A 17470-nucleotide genomic window follows, 5' to 3' on the forward strand; every position below is an offset into this window, starting at 1 on the left:
GCACAGCAATTTCATGCCTGGTAAACAACGTAACTTAAGCATCCTGCTGACGGTACTAACGAGTCCCCCATGATACCATGTTTGCGATTGCTTTTCCCGCTTCCCCACATTCATCGACGCATGACGTGTCATCTGCAAATGTCTATTCTTAAGAAGTGACATTTAAACCTTAGAGGACATCTTTTCAACGTTGCGATAGTTAGACAAACAGATATTCAACTAAAGAGCAGCACTAATGACCCAATTCCCGTCGAGCAGCTCGGAGACAAAAGGAGAAAGAAAAAGAGAAAGGAAAGAGAGATGTATTGCATTTCGGCTATAAGCCTGTAAATTACTTGGACAGCAGAATATTTTTTTTAAATTGATTGAACTGAGAAAAGTTTGTAGCAGACATATCAACGTCAATATCAATATCAATATCAATATTGATATCAATATACATTTATATACATATATATATATATATATGCATATGCATGCACACACACACACACACACACACATATATATATAATATATATATATATATATATATATCTATATATATATATATCGCTTTTCTAGCCTCTTCGGTTTTCTAGCGAGTTTGCTGTGACATTTATGACTGATTCCTGGCGCTGTATTGTCCTGAACAGGGTTTTAACAACATTGCCTCCGGAAAAAGCCGAGGCTGTATTCCTCGTGAGTCTTACTTGAACATGCCGAAATAATCAAACCTGAGAGATCCGGCTAAAACTACTCTTTAAACCTAACATCTATGGAGCTTCAAAACAAACCACTTCATGTTGATTTTTGCTAATAAGTTAACCACTTCCAAATAACCTGCTGCTTTATTTAAAGACAGGAACTGCCACACAAGCCGTATGGTCAGGTGGGCCCATCCGTAACATTGCCATTCGAGCGTGATGTACCCTCTTTTCATTCGATTACCGAGAGCGAAGTAAAATCCTTCAGCACAAAAAGATGCGCAAGATCGGTCGAAACCGCGGTGACTTGAGAAAGGCTAGGTCCTTGGCAGTCCGAGTCTCAAATCAGAGGTCTCAGAGGACAGTTTTAACCGGTGAGAGATGGGTAATCACAGCAGGCATGCCTCGACCACGTGCAGTCAGTATCACCCACCGAGCATAGAAACCCGGGTCACGATTTGAGGATGTTTTCACGGAGGAGTTGCGTCAGATGTCGGCACCGAAGTCGGTCAAGACGGGAAAACCCGACTACATGGTTGTAGACGGTAGATCACTCACAAAAGGCTGAGTGGCAGGGCCTGAATCTAAAGCACATCGGTGGCACGACAAATGTCCTCGTGCCGCCTTTTTGGCGTCAGTCGAGTGCAATCAGCAGGGGCATAACCATGAAAACCCGTAGGAATCTGCTCAGCCGCATAACTCAGTCACTGTCGCGTTTATCTCCGCCAATAAAATTTGCATTTTATACCGATCTTTTGTGACAGCCGAGAAAAGCGTGAATACTTGCTCACTCACCTGATTGACTGGAATGGTCAGAGCTTGCCCAGGCGGAAGTATATGTTGTCATGCATGCCAGTGTCATTTATGAATTACCCACCGAACGTTACATCAGTGAACGTCTGCCTTTTTAGCTCTAACAAAAAGCACACCCGAAGGCATCGATATGCCCCACTGGTGCGGCTCGCTAAAGGCGCTGCTCGATTCGCTTTAGTTTGTGAACATCATCAATATAATGTAACGCGTCTGTTACAGGTTTGGTGGCACCTATTGATGATAACCCTGACGTTTGTTTTATGCCTAGGTATCATCGTCACGCTTCTTTCACATTTTGTTGCTACCGACTCGCACATTCAACACCGAGCAAGGTGTGCTACTGGTGTCAGCTGCAGGTCCCAGCAAATATTGGCTCATTGTGTTTTGCTTTAGAGACATAGCGCAGCGTATTCTGATGCTCAACCCAATAATATCCTTTATTGATCTGATTAATATTTCTTGATTACGTTTTTAGTTCATGACAGTATCTGAGGCTTGTATGATAAATGAGCACAAATGCAAGACAAGGATGCTTACATGCATTGCAGGTGCCTGCAAAGACGCGGGTCCTAAATAGAATCATATTTGGTGCCTCCATTCGCCGCCAGAGTGAAATCAAGTGCGACGTTTTCTACGCGCATGGTAGCATTAACAAATTCCATCTTGAGTGTATCTTTCAGCTTTCATTCACAGGGAACGTAAGGCGTCAGGACATTTTGTCCAAAGGCCAGGGGTTGATGAGGGCGAATTAATTGAGGAACTCAATCGGATTAAATGCCCTGGAATACGGTCCTAACACGCCAACGCCATCGCAGGTGCGATTGCAGCAGTGAGCACACCATCTCATGTTGCATGCGTGCGGTACCTGGCCGGCCCGTGACGGACAATGGGAGCGTTTTGGTCAGGCCGCGCGGCCGCCTGCATGACGTCACCGCGAACGGCCAATCGGCGGCCGCGCGGCGGCGGGCGGGCCGGAAGGCGCGCGGAGCGGGGAGCGAAGCGGCGCTCCCGAGCTTGGAGGCCGAGAGTCGGCGCTCGGGGTGAGTGGTGAGGCGGGCCACGTGAGGGTGTCGGTGAGAGTGGGACGGACCGCTGCCGTCGGCAACGACTGCTGCTGCTCAGGGGCCGCCGACACGGGTGAGTGTCCTGTGACGCGGTTCGCGCCCGGCGCGCCGCGGGGCAGGATGACCGAGGGTCACGAGTCACGACGCTGGATGCACGTCACGACTGTCCCCAAGAAACGTCACGAAAGAACTCTGAGCAAAGGCCAGAGGAAGCCCTTATTAGTTAGCTTCTCATCTATAACGCTGTAACTGAAGTATTTTACCCCAAAGGGGCCCTCTGGTGAGGTTCTGGCTGATGTCTCTGTAACTATGACAACCCATAGCAGCTTTGGGAGCTGCGCACATAAAAATTCCTTATGATTTTTTGTCGCAAGAGCGAAACGAGTACCCCATGCACAATACTCTATTACAGGTCAAGGTAGGTGAAACACTTATAGTCATCCATTACCACATCAGATCAGCTCATTCATCAAACATTAAATATTTTCGGTATGTTGACACCGCACGGGTTCCCCCGCGCGGCCCCTTGAACTCAAAGCCTTCGCTTATTTGTCTCGGTTCATAATCGCGTTTGCTCTGCTGTTCGTTCAGCCTGTTTTTAAAATCAAGGCGCCCGATAGGAGTCTCTCCAGGCAAATGGTCCATCGGGGGCCATGTCTGAAGCCATTCCCTGCGGTGAGAGATGTCCAGTCCGACTCCAGGACCCTTTGCTCAGCGGCCTCTCAGCAGCCACGCCTGCTGGCTGGCGGTGTGTTGGATTTCCAAACCGTTTCAGCCACCTGCCGATCACCTGCTTGGCGGCCGGCCCTGTCCCGGGGCTATCCTACCAGCTGTCGCCGATCGCGGTCATCCCCCCGTGGCCCACTTATATGGCTGCTGCCAGCCGCTTGCTGTCCTATTGTCAGCGGCCGGCCGGCGGCGGGCAGCGGCTTGCCGAACGCCGCCCACCGACGGATAGAACATCTCGAGACCCCCACCGGTGGAGGGAATCTATCGGCACCACCCACCGGCGGACAAAAACATCTCGACACCACCCCACCGTGGAGGGAATCTGTCGGCACCACCCAACGGACGGACAGAACATCTTGACACCACCCCACCGGTGGAGGGAATCTGTCGGCACACCCCACCGACGGACAGAACATCTCGACACCACCCCACCGGTGGAGAGAGTCTATCAGCACCACCCACCGGCGAACAGGGTATTCCGACACCACTACTGGCAGCAGGTAGAACTGACATTCTTCGTCGGTGGAGAACACCCAACATCAGTCACTAGGGAATGACTGACAACTTGAAAGTGTACTGATATTACCTATCGATGTGCAAGGGCTAGTAGCATTACCTTCTAACAGTGGTGAACTACCAGTACCATGCACCTGTGGACTCGGCCGATGTCGCCACCACTGTGCCACAGTGCCACTGAGGCCGGAGCAGTCACAACCTTCTCGATCCCTACACACACCAACATCTGCGCGGACCGGCCGGCGGCGTGATGGGCCCCCCGCCGGCCAGGAGAGGAGTCGACTCTGGCTTCCCGAGAGCGGCCGGCCGGCAGCACTCCGAGGCCCCCCTCCCCCTCGGGTGGCGGCTGGAGCGCAGCGCAGCGGCGTGGCCGGCCGGTGCCCGCCGAACTTTCGCCGGCGCGGGCACCGCGGCCGTTCCGTTCACCCCGGGCGGCGGCCGCCAGGTGTTTTGGTCCGGGCCTGCAGCCGCGGGCGCTGGTCCAATTGTGGAGCGGTGCTGGGCCCGGCTCCGGTTTCGGGACGGGCGGTGGTGGGCTCGGGAGAAGGCAGGGAGTTGCGGCTTACTGCGAAGGCGGAGCGGGGGGGGGGGACTGTGAGGCCGACGAGAGTGGAGAAGATCTGAAGGATGCTCACGACACGGCAGGAGCCGGGGGAGGAGCGGCCCATTAGAGGTTAGGGAGGTTCAGAAGACGCCGAGGAAACGGAAGGATGGACAAGGAAAGGCCGTTCACGAGAACTCATGGAATCCTGAGAGACATCTAATGTATAATGACAGTGGATGTCATCGTATATTGGTTGGATCGTTACGCAGGGGAAGGTTAGCACGCAGCTTAAGATGATGAATATTCGTCGATTGGTCTGATCATTGATCTACTTCGCACGTGGTTTATAAGAACACAGACCTCCGCCTTCGCGGTGACTGATCCGATCAGTCACGCCTCAGTCTCCTCATGCACGATTCATGCGGTGCGGTTGGGAAGGAGATAATTGTTGCGCAAAGCAAGCATAAATCGTGCATAATGGAGCCAAATCGCGACTTGCACAATACCGCGGACTGTTAAAAGTCATTTGTGAAACACAGTGAACACACAGTGCTGGTTTCCAAAGTTAATCGCTCATAAAGTTAGATTGGAAAACAACAAACAAGGGCTTCAGATCGCGGGTCATAAGGTCATGCACCTTACACCCGCTTCAACACACGCTGTAGCAAATTATGACTTGCTTAAATGTTGCAAAGACTTCAACCTTATTTGGCCAGTGCTTTCATTTCACCCAGCCAGGGAGTAATCACCACCGCTCACCTGGAGAAAAGATGTCACCATTGACCACTAAGTATAACCATTACAAACCAGCCCGGACCCCCGCACCGAAAACAGTGAAAGAACGCAAAATCTCCTCTGCCCCTGACAATTGGGACGGAGACGCACCACATACCAGCGGTCAACTGAGCTTTGAAGCGGCAGCCCGAAGGGGCCGGGCGGGCGCGTGTGTGGGTGGCGGTGTCCGACTGGCGACCCCCGGGGTGAACAGCACGCCGTGCCCGGGAGCGTGGCCGCGCGCCGCGCCGGCCCAGCCGCTTGCACAACTGTCTGGCCGCCGGCGCCGCACGCGCCCGCTCGGCCACGGCGCGCGGTGGCGCAAATGGTAACCATGGCGACGGCTGTACCAATCCCGGCGGCAACGGCGAATTCTGCGCGTCGTTGTTTGTGAAAGTGGGCATTGTGGTGTTGTCATTAATCGTCCACTTGTTGTCACCAGGCTCGTGATCACACTTTTCATGTGAAATGCCAACATCAGCCTTCTTTGTCCAGCCAGTTTACTGTTCTTGGAAACAGCAAATGTGAGAAACATGCATTTCATGCCATGTCAACATGGATATATGCTGTTCTGCAATCCTGAGGATGCTTTGCATTGTTTGTTCAAACATGCCAAATCTAAAACTATTCGGTGTCAGCACATAATCACCCCAGAAAGCCTCACTATACAATACCATAGATGTTCTAGCGCTTCGCATTGAAGTAAAAGAAACGTGCCACATCGTCAGAGAGAAGCGGTACGAGGCTTAGCTTAGTTTTTGAACGGGTTAAGAAGTAAAGTGGTTAACCTGATTTCAGGAGTTTCACTTGAGTTATCTAACGCTCTTGTTTTCCTATCAGCAACGTCATGAACCGTCCAACGCTCAAGCGAGGCTATGAATGTTACACAACAATGGCTGCAAGGCCAGCGCTGTACCAGCCAACCGTGGACGATCCCGTGTGACCTCCTGGTGCCCCGAATACATCTTATTTGGTTATAAGCCACTGTTGAAACGGTCGAACCACATCATCAGGCCACCTGGCTTTGACTTTTTACCGCTGCTTTGGTGTGTGGTACGAGTTTCTAGGGAAATAAAAGATGTTTTATGGTGCATGGAGCTTGGGTGGTTATTGGTACCGAAGTCCATTACACCAGCTAGAGAGGTTGATGGTGGGGGATAACGTTCACACAGCACGCATACATTGAAATTCAGTACCTTCTGCAGCACGCAAGGAAACCCGTGGTAGCGCGCTTCTGGGACTTTTAGAACGCGATGCGATGATAGCTTCGTAACTGTTTGGTGTTATAACGAGCCGTGTGTGGCGTTCGTGCCGGCCCACACGGCGCCACGGCTGTGCGAAAGACAATTGCCGACCTCTTACCTGCCACTGGAGGATATCATTGAACGGCTCACCTGACCAGAACCCCGTGCTTCGATTACCGCACCACAGCTCATCGAGTTACTATGTGGGTGGAGCTACCTGACAGCACACTCACCAACGGGCGGTCTTTGCAGTCGGAAACTGCAATGCTGCGAAACAACAGCACCGCGCTGATGGAGAGGGGGGACTACAACACGGCATAGCAGAGTAACGCTCATGTAGCCGGGAGACTGCAGTACAGTGAAATGTTTCAACTAGTCGGCGGATTTATCAACAAACCAGTCAGGGCGGAAAACCATGGGAGCATTCACATATGTTAATCAAGTGCTGTTTAATAGTACAAAAGAGTTAAAATTACGAAATATGACGTCATCGAACGAAACGTCCTCGGCTCTGATTTCAACCTTCATCGCAGCAGAGCACTGCACGCAGCGTGAATCGCACGCCCTCAAAGCAAGGCAGCATGTCACAAGAGGATTTATGTGCTGTGTGTTAGCACATATGGTGGGTGAGAGGAATCATCGTGCGATGCACCGAACGGAGGGCAAGGCTAGTGTACTGCACCAGATAGGAGGCTGCAGGGGGGCTCGTTGGATAAAGACCTCGGCTTAGCGCATCATACGAGCAGTAGTACGCTTCGCGCGAGATAAAATGCCTAGATAGAGTAGCTTTTAAAAGAAGCGATGAGTGGTGATACATGCTTTTATGTTTAGCATGATTGGCAAACGGTTTCTTTTGCATAATACTGAAGGTTATGTCAACACCCAGTGCCCCGCCATGCATGCTTAATCCACAGTGATCGCAACTCAGATCGAATATCATTTACACACCAGGGCCCACAGTCGACTTAGGATCACCCCTGCTCGCAAAATGTTAGTTGACCAGCGATCAGTTATGGCTTCTGTCCGCTATTGTCCGCTGGCAAAGTCGGCCACGTATGTATTCTCATGACCTCGCTCAGCTCGGTCAGTTTACTTTGAGTTCGCTTTTGAAGGCAAGCATTTGTAAGTATATTCCACGTATAGAAATATCTGTCCTGTCCTGAGGTTAATGTGTGACCTAACCTTAGTTACACCGATATTCCACGGTGAAGTTGGCCTGCCAATCGTTGTCTTCCAGGGGACGTATGGTTGAATCATCCCACGTTGCTGCATTCTTGAGCTGTTGACATTCAACTTCGTCATACATGTTCCCTCATGTGGGTTTTGACAGAAGCATATAAGGACGATAGTACCGGTTTTCAACAGTTCTGGAGCCATTTGGTGCAAGAAGAATCATGTTGGAGAGGGCACCTATCATTAACAGCGATAAACACGCTAAGCCATGGTTCATTTATGATCATGTCATGTGATGGACAATCTACTGATCATCAAGTACAATGTGTAATGTGTGAGGCTGCCCCAGGCGAAGATGAGACAAGTTGTGAGAAAGCGACTAACATTTAGGGTGGCATGTCTCGGTTTGATGGCTCCGCGTTCTGGGCAGACGTTTTGTGATAGCATGATTAAATCAGCGAAGTTATGGGAGCCGAGCACGGTGGAGTTGGCAACCTGTCCAGAGGATTTAAACGTGCCGGGTAATATCGATGGTAGCTGTTGCACCACAGTGGCATTCTGAAGTTCATTTACTTCTGACATTGATTTTCGTATGCCGCACAGGTTATTGCATGTTAAAGGCTCGCCATATATATTCTACGTCCGCTGATTGATTGCATTACGCTGGATTGCACTGATTGGCGTCGACGTCGTGATAAAGGCACATAAAACGTTGAGACATGCTATAAGGTATCATTGCTTTCGTGACAGATTGCCAGAGGTTATTCACACGCCCGTTAAGTTACACATTAACCTTGGTCTAACGTAGACCCATGATTACAAACCGCACCAATTACAACTGGTATTGTGGAACTGAAGGGTTTTACGCAGTTATCGCAGCTCGGTTCAGATAACATAGGTAGCCTGTTTCAGAATGATTAGCATGGGAATTACTTCAATGGCAAGCCACTGACACTGGAACCGGTTCAATGTCCTGGAGATGGGAAGATGGCGTAACCACTGCGCCGACACAAAATGATCTTATCCGTGACCCGGTACCATCGCAGCAGACCGCCGGAACGCCGGCCTGGGCTGTTCGCTGATGAGGGCAGCCAGACAAACTAGAGCTACGAAAACTATCAACAGCGCTATCATGCGTCGCATCTGATCCACAAGGAAATACTAATGGATACATCACTTGCATGTGCCCCAGCCGACTAGCCGACAATGACGCCCGCTGGGACGCTGGCGACCGTGACAGGTGACCCGTATCTCCGCGCCAGCCTGAGGTGCCCGGAGGTCGAACCGAGGCGTGATCGCCCGGGGCCTGGGCGGTCGCAGAGATCACCGGTCCGTGTCACGCCCGCACCGCCGTGGGCCGACTTCAAGGCGACGCGCAGACCCGGCTCAGATCGCCGCGCGTTTCGGGCATGCGTGCTCCGTTTTGATGGGCGCCGCCGGCGGCGAGAGTGGCGCACGGGCGGCAAGTGGCGCGGCACTGATATGCACCACTGCACAGATGGACCGCGTGCCAAGCCGGCGTTGAGAGCAGTGATGATGTGAGCGGCGGGTGACGTAGGCATCTCCGATGTTGGAGCCGAGCTCTGCAGATTCGCAAATCAAGATTCGACCGTGCAGAAGTTCATGGATCCCGCCCGCGCTGCAGGTCCTGCTCGGGCTTGCAAGCGTGACGGAAGCATCGACTTACAGTGTGCAAAAGCTTGCTCGTGCATTTGTGGAACCCGCTTTCTACGAATTTCTTCCACGAAAGCAACTGGTTTCGATCTCCGGTGTCGGACGCATTATGCACAGGGCTAGTTTATTGCTTCATTTTATGTAATATACATGAGAGCACTGCCCACGGGTATGTGCTAAGTAAAAAGTACCGTAGACGGGCGCCAGAAAATGAGAAAGGAAGACGGCCGACAGCATCACGTGATCATATGTGCAGCGCCGTTTTGCGCAGCAATGTCGCATGTGACTTCATGAAATGGTACCGGATACGACACTGATTGCCCGTTTAATCGATCGGTTCCTACAAACTCTAAAAGATCAAATAATGCGGGCCGGTCGCTGCGTCAGGGTGCGATCACTATCGCGTGCTCGTGAACTATCTACGCCGTATACTAGCTGTCAGCTATGGATTCATATCAGTAATATCCAATATTCGACTGTCGCCGCGGTAAGCGCGGTACCTGGCTCTCCTCGCCGTGCCTTTACTTGGCATGTATGCCGTTGTCGTATACATTGCCGCAGGTTTACCTTCAGGCATGTCGTGGCTCCGGCTTACAGCCCGCGCCCCATGCCACAGCTGTGATGTGCACGACGATAGGTCGCACGAGCGGATGCCCATTTCTGGCTCCCTGACGTGGTCCAGCCGCCACTGGTCCGTCCCGTTCCGTCCATGAGGCTCAGCACCACTTTGCTGACCACCCTCCATGAGCGGTCACCACAACGAAAAAAATATGTAGGACTAGAACAGCTGGGCTTAATGTCTGATGATGAACATTACCTGTAGCGTAGCCCGAGACGGAGACCGGCCTCCATCAAAGAGTTGTTATTTAGTTGAACCCTTATATGAGCTTCCCACCAAAAGCCAAGCATACATGGTCTAGAGCTCCATCTATCTCAAAGCAAGAGATGGGCGTAAAATTACGGCGGATTTTTACCTCGAGAAACAACTCACATCCATTACCTCTAAAAACGTGGCATGTGTATACCGCAAACAAACGCTTTTAGCCCATCACCCGTGAGATTCCTAATGTGCCGGCTTCTCCGCAGAGGGCGGCCTCAAGCTTGGCCCGCGGCGAGAGGGGACGACCTGTCTCAGCCGCCGGCCTCAGGTCAAGGTCAGCGGCAGCGACCGGCCAGAGGTCAAAGTCAGCGCTCGGCCTGGCCATGAACGGCGTTGCGGCCTCCGGCGACTACGGCATGGACGACGACTACCATGATGCCGACGATACCATTCCACTGCACCAGGAGGACATCTATGGCGGCAGGTGAGTCTGCTGGGCTTAGGTCAAGCTGCCCTTCCGGCAGCTGTACTGCATTTTCATACTGCTTCATAGGATAAGCCGGTTGATGAGGGCAACAAGCATGGCAGAGTGCGACTTGTAGTCCTACTTGTAGGCTGTAGTGATTGTAACTAGTGGGGTATATTTTGTGTAGAGCGTTATACCTTGGTTTCGATTTCGCTATACCTCGTCGATTCAATGCAGCAAGTTCATAAAGGATATGGCATGATCGTGTGAGCAATTACTTCAGGAGTAATGCACATGACGCCGAGGGCTTGGTGATAAAGAATTGCATGTGATGTGTGGGAGATGATCTTTTCCGTTGTCAAGTTAAACCTAATGTTTTGGACGACAGAAGATATAAAATATGTCATCACCTGAAACCTGGAGAGTTAAAACTTAAGCAGGCTATTCAGATGTTTGCTTGGCGCCTTTGACTTACCACGCGATTTATAGCATAGCGTAACTCCCTAGCCCACTCGCTGGGTCGCAGATGATTTGCATCTCCACTGCTGCCTTGTGTACACAGAACTGTCTGGTCACAGCCTCTCAGTAATCGCCGAACACTTTCTCCTGGATGAAAGGACGTGAACGACGAAACCACCGAACTGCTTCAGCTAGCACGCCGCGCGCATAATTAAGCGCGTGAAGGTGTTTTGTCGCTTCATGCGACCTTCGGACCGCGCAAGCAATCTTTTTAGAGGCTGATGCCTGCTCCGTCAGCACATGCGTTGAGCAGAACCTTTGGAGTCGGCGTGACTGTAACGGCTGCCGCGTGGAGGACACCGCCGTGCGCTCTGTATGCAAAACACCGGCTGTACGCTGTTTATAACCGGTAGTTGGAGCGCCCGTGGACGCTGCCGGCGAGAGCTGACTCGCGTATGTGGGTCACGTGCTGTCCAATGCCGAACAGCGCTGCCCGACGAGGCCCGTGTCGGACAGCGTCCGACATCATCTTCTCAGAAACTCAGCGCGACTTGAGATGTGTCGCGGCGAAAAGCTCCTGTAGCCAGACAGCGAGCCATGTCAGAATAAAGCAAGGCAGATTTTGCAAGGTCTGTGGAGGTTAAATCATGGACGTAGGTTCTGGTTTCGGCCGGAGGTCCTCTGCCCTGGCTTCTGTGTCACGGCTGTGCCAGGAGCCCTTGTGTTCCGGCTGTGCGAAAGCTCCTGTGTCCTGAGTCCGCCTGCTTCGGCTGGGACTCACCCGTCCTTGTTGGGCAGGACCTCCTTCCTGTTACAATACTGTTGGCCCGGACCGTGGCTTTAGTCCCGTCTAGCGGCCTCTGACGCCTGGCCATCTGTCGTACGGACTGAGCGTGTGTGTATGTGTGTGTGTGTGTGTGTGTGTGTGTGTGTGTGTGTGTGTGTGTGTGTGTGTGTGTGTGTGTGTGTGTGTGTGTGTGTGTCTGTGTGTGTGTGTGTGTGTGTGTGTGTGTGTGTGTGTGTGTGTGTGTGTGTGTGTGTGTGTGTGTGTGTGTCTGTGTGTCTGTGTGTCTGTGTGTGTGTGTGTGCTGTATGTCTGTGTGTCACCCGGGTATCTAGGTCGACTTGCGCGTTTGTCACACTCGGTTGGCCACCGGCCCCGGCTAGCCATCGAAACGTGCACGGCGAGAGCTGACTCGTGCCGCCGTAGTAGATAATTCACGGGGGCTCAATCAGCCTGAATCAGACTGAGCGCCGTGCTTTTGGGAAAGCCGTTTTGTCTTCATGCTTGCCGTTTGTTTATTTGCAAGCGCAGCGTGAGCTTGCCATTCTACTATAGACGGTTGTTATCATCCGACACTTATCATTCTACAACACCGTTTTGCTGCCGAGGCTCAAAACTTCAGGATATTTAAATATAAGGTATTCTAGTCAACGTTATATATATATATATATATATATATATATATATATATATATATATATATATATATATATATATATGTACGTTTATATACAGATATATAGAGAGAGAGAGAGAGAGAGAGAGAGAGAGAGAGAGAGAGAGAGAGAGAGAGAGAGAGAGAGAGAGAGAGAGAGAGAGAGATATATATATATATATATATATATATATATATATATATATATATATATATATATATATATATATATATATATATGTATTTAGATGTGTTAAATCGAAGAGCGGTGAGAGGCAGATCTTTCCCTTCCGATTGCCGTCCCGCCTCACCACAGCCGGGGCTGCTTGACTTTCCACTCGGCCTGCGCCAGGCTATCGCCCTGTGATCCGAGCTGACTGTCTTGTTTGTTCTATTGTGTGTAAGACCGCTGACCTCAACTGAGCTCACGCAAGGCTCCAAAGGCAGTGGTAAACCCTGCACCACGCCCTACGAACCACCCATTCACAGCGGTAAATCCTGCCAACGTTCCGCGCCCTGCCATGTGTCTGTACAGAGATCTACGCGATGAAGTCGATTTTTAGAGGCGCGCGCTTTTGGAGCTGCGGACGTGGGAAAGCCCATTGGGAATGCCTCCGTCCCTGGCAGCGGCCAGCCGGGTGGGGTCTCTTCGTGTCCACCCTGACGCTCACAGGCAGGGGGTGGGGTGGGGGGGGGAGACACGCGATCCCCTCACGTCCTGCCGAGGTGTTTGAAACGGCCGATTGGTGGACGGTAGCATGGTGGTCGACGCTAACCATTACTGCTGGAATGGCGGATGTTTCGGAGGCTGGGAATATGTCGTTCAGTCGGGCTGGTCCTGTGATCACTGATCGCGGTACGGCAGTCAATAAACTTGGGCTGTATCGGAGGAACACACAACCAGGTTGAGGTCAGATCTAAGGTACGATACACCTCCAGCTGAGCTGAGCTCGCTCACGTTGAAGAGATGTATTGAGTTAATGATTTACCGATGCATCTTTCTCATGCGTTACTGAACGCGTCTGGTGGATGTCCCAGCTCATTATTGACCACTGATGCGGTGCTTGCCCGCCGCCCTGGCTGACTGTCATGTTCTCATCGTTATAGAAAATCGGTACAATAACTGTTCGTGGCATACCGGCGTCCAAGTGAGCCTAATGCTAACGTATCCCGTTAATGTTAGTGTCACAGACCACAGCGGTATTAAACGTTCCTTTGTTGTGCCTCCTGGTGCATGGCCTGTCCATCCCATAATGTCCTTCACCCCCCCCCCCCCCCTCCCTCCCCCATGCTTGGATGTGCCTGTCTGTCCCGCAATATCAACCGCGCCGCTGCAGGGATGTCCCATCTGTCCTGCCACGTCCCGGACAGGGCCTGCTGTCCAGCCCGTCCTGGACAGAGGTCTGCTGTACTGCCACGTCCCGGGCGGGGCCTGCTGTCCAGCCCGTCTTGGACAGAGGTCTGCTGTCCTGCCACGTCTGAGGCAGGGTCCGCTGTCCTGCCAGTTCTAGACGGAGGTCTGCTGTCCTGCCACGTCTGGGGCAGGGTCCGCTGTCCTGCCAGTCCTGGACGGAGGCCTGCTGTCCTGCCACGTCTGGGGCAGGGCGCGCCGTCCCGCTCGTCCTAAGTAGGGGGGGGGGGGGGTCTGCTGTCTCGCGACGTCCCGGGCGGGGTCTGCTGCATCGCCACGTCCCGAGCAGAGCGGGGTCTGCTTCCCGACACGACGCCCTGCCCTGCCGGTGGCATGTGCCGGCTCCACTCGGGCCGTAGTAAGACGTAATTGTCCAAGGCCAGCCGGTCGGCGCCCGAGCGGGGTTGTAATCGGTCCGGTTCGTGACCGGTGGGGGAGAGATCAGGCCTGATTCCAGGATAGCGTCATTTCCGCCATACGCAGTCAGGTGTGGTCCGCATCCGGCCACATACAGATGTGTAAACGCCAGACTTTTCCGGACCAGATCCGGACCCGCCGGGTCAGATCCGGACCAGATAGCCCCTGTGAAATCCAGTCCGGTCTGAAGGCACGTGACAAGGCTCGATCGCGTGCAGATCGTACCTCGGATATGCGTTATACGAGCCGCGCTGCTGTCAGGTCCGTCTCGGGATCGGATCTGACGCGGTGTCGATCCGAATTACCAGTCGTCTCTGCCTTCCAGCGGTGATCACGAACCTTCTGCGTCTGAGTCATTCCGACGCGCTGTTGCGCCACACCCCCCACTTTGATCTCGGCCAGACCTCCAAATTGACTTTGGGAATAGCGCATGGCTCAGGGCCACGGAATGTAGCGCTGTCCTGGGCCGGGGGCACACGCATTTCGCCCCGGTACACCGTGGTATGCACATTAATGTACCAGGCGACCAGACTCATGTTACGCCAGGAGTCAGGGTTGAATCCAGTATTCATGCGTTTAAGCTGATTCAAGCTGAAGTTATGGACGACAGACAAAGCCGTAACAGGCTAGAAACGCACCGCTAACCATGATTGTGTTAACATGCATCAACATGATTTCAAAGCACAAATCCATTGACCCCGAATGCTGCAAATGCCACCGCATCGATCCGCCAGGTGGCCTGTGGTCGTGACGCTGAGATGACCGGATTGTCGCCGCCCCCGAGCTGACGCTGCCTCCACTGACCTGCCGCAGCCGGCGCAGCGTGATGCCCGAGCTGAAGAAGTGGGACGTGTTCCGCGTCATCCCGCCCGACAACGACTCCGGCTCGGCCGCCGACCAGCGCTGCCTCGACATCACCATCAAGATTGTCAAGGTCATCGTCTACATCATCACCTTCGGCATCGTGCTGGCGTCCGGCGTCATCGCCAAGGGCACCACGCTCTTCATGACTTCGCAGCTCAAACAGCACAAGTCGCTGGAGTACTGCAACAAACGGATAGGTAAGGGAAAGGCCATGGACTTTTGGCGTGTAAGCACATGAATAAGCCCAGCAATGGTCTTAACGCACTGTTGCTGCATCCACTCTTATGCCAGGGCTTGAGACATCTGTACAGCATAGCTTCCCTCCCCACCTAAATTAGAACTAGCGTCCTTGCTCATTGCTCCCTGAAACTTTCACCGAAATCCATGCCCTCGCAATTAACTGCCAACTTCAGAAGCCTTACGATCGCGCGTACCTGACTACCCTCCATGCGTGCCTGGCTTTCTCTTTACTTCCTTGCTCCTGGGAAACTCAGTGGACAACAGCGCAGACTGTGTGATCATAAAAACCTACATGGCTGAGCTCTTTTCTTATCGCTGATAACGTCTCCGTTTTTACAAACTAAAGAGCATCAGGTCAGTATCGTCATCCTTTCACTTATTCCTGAAGCGCATGCAAAAAAGGTCCAGAGGAAATCGGTTGCACTTATTGGTAAGTTCATGGTAATGTGAAGCAGTACCTCGTAAGGGTATCACCCCATGCTGCTATTGGGGACATTTTGAGCAAGCCAATTTAATTGGTGTGTTGTCTACCAGACGGACTTCGGACTTTAGGACTTTGCCATGACTTTTACCATGGACTTAATAGGACAACCATGGACTGAGGTATGGTAGGGAGTGATGTCCTCATACCGTCAGTCGCCGCAAGCATGCCAGTTTGGGGCGCTGAGTCATCCCTATTCAAACATTCCAGGTATGGCTGTGTCACGTGACGCCCACAAGGGTCAGAGATCGCTATCTAAATCCAACCACGCTGTTTGGGTGGTGATAGCAGCAGGCGTGTCATCGGCGGCAGTGTCGGTCACGCAGCCCGCTCGTGCCCGGACCCCGACATGGCCGGCGCTGCCGAGCCGTCACACTTCCCGCCGGCAGGCTCATCCAGAGTCACTCACGCTGTCGTGGTGCTTACAGAGTGCATGACAGCTGCACGGGGACCTTGGGGCTACTCTGGCGCCATCTGGGGTCCACTTCCAAGCTTGGTCGCTGCCATGGCGGCCACACGCGCTCGGTCCCGCGCCGCCGAATGTGCGTGGGAGGGCCGGCCAAGGTCGGCCGATCGACTTTCATCTGCTGTTTGGGCCCGTCCCGACGCAGGGCGGCGGTGTGGGGTGGGTGGTGGTGATAGCGGGGCGGACATCGCCCCTCATCTGCTGTTTGGGCCCGTCCCAACGCAGGGCGGCGGTGTGGGGTGGGTGGTGGTGATAGCGGGCGGACATCGCTCCCATGTCGCCGCACCTGGCGGCAGGGGTGCGCCCGGGAGTCGGTCAGACGAAGAAATATTCTCTGAAAAGTATGCCTCAAAGGCGTCGGTTGAACTGTGTCATTCTTACGCCTCGAGGTTTACCTCGTCGGATGATAGAAATTAGTGCTGGGTTCGTTTCCTTTATTGTTTTTTCATGGGTTTGTACAGGCCAGACTCTGCATGGAGGGCATGCACAGTAACTGATGCAACTCAGGCTCTAGGTCGCCCAGGGACCGCAACTTATACTTTGGAGCAAATACAGAAGCTTTTCACTGGAACGGGCTTCCGTTTCTTGTAACGGTTCTATTAGTATTCGGCTTGGACGCTGTTTTACGAGCCAGTATCTCTTACCAGCCGCTACAAAACACCCCATGATTACGGGGTCACGGTGCGGTTGTTTTTCGGGACGTTTTAACTGCTTGGTGGTAACCCATTCAGCGCCACAACATTACGCGTCGATTCAATAGAAAGTGAAACTATTGTGTGCGTTTCGGTAGCATGACCTTATCTGCGATGCGTTCTAAACTTGGGTCGGCCAGTCAGCTCTACCAGAATCAATCCCCTTCGCCTCCGTTTGTCTTCATCGGCAGTATAGCTCATATCATGCCAAAAGACTATAGTAATAACGTCACAGACGTTTCCGCGCCCGTGAAAACAACCCACAGCCATCAAACTGCTCGTGAGGGCACCGGGCTACTGCTGTACCGGTCAGCGTCTCATAGCTGACCACAAGCCGGTACCGCAGCCGAGCGCGTCTGTCCGGCCGGCGGCCCAGCTCGGCCGCGCCAGCTGACGCCCCCGCTGCCCGCTGCGTCGCTGCCGTCCGCCGGTCCGGAATGGTGGCAGCGGTCGCGCTGAGCGCCCGCCGCCAGTTTCTCTCCCAGGCGGCCTCGGCCG

At 53.0% G+C, this 17470-nt stretch overlaps 1 protein-coding gene across 1 annotated transcript; it reads left to right on the forward strand.

Moving 5' to 3' along the window:
• Positions 1-2610: 2610 nt before the first annotated feature.
• LOC119097887 (chitin synthase chs-2) lies at positions 2611-15319 on the forward strand (the record flags this gene model as incomplete). Its single annotated transcript, XM_037220836.1, has 3 exons — positions 2611-2636; positions 10304-10521; positions 15043-15319. Coding segments are annotated over exons 2-3 (378 nt in total), but the record flags the coding sequence as incomplete, so codon positions are not given.
• Between the last annotated feature and the right edge of the window lie 2151 nt (positions 15320-17470).

Source organism: Pollicipes pollicipes, unplaced genomic scaffold (genome assembly GCF_011947565.3).
Source record: "Pollicipes pollicipes isolate AB1234 unplaced genomic scaffold, Ppol_2.1 Scaffold_4661;HRSCAF=5491_pilon_pilon_pilon, whole genome shotgun sequence".
In the NCBI taxonomy this organism is placed as follows: Eukaryota; Metazoa; Arthropoda; class Thecostraca; order Pollicipedomorpha; family Pollicipedidae; genus Pollicipes; species Pollicipes pollicipes.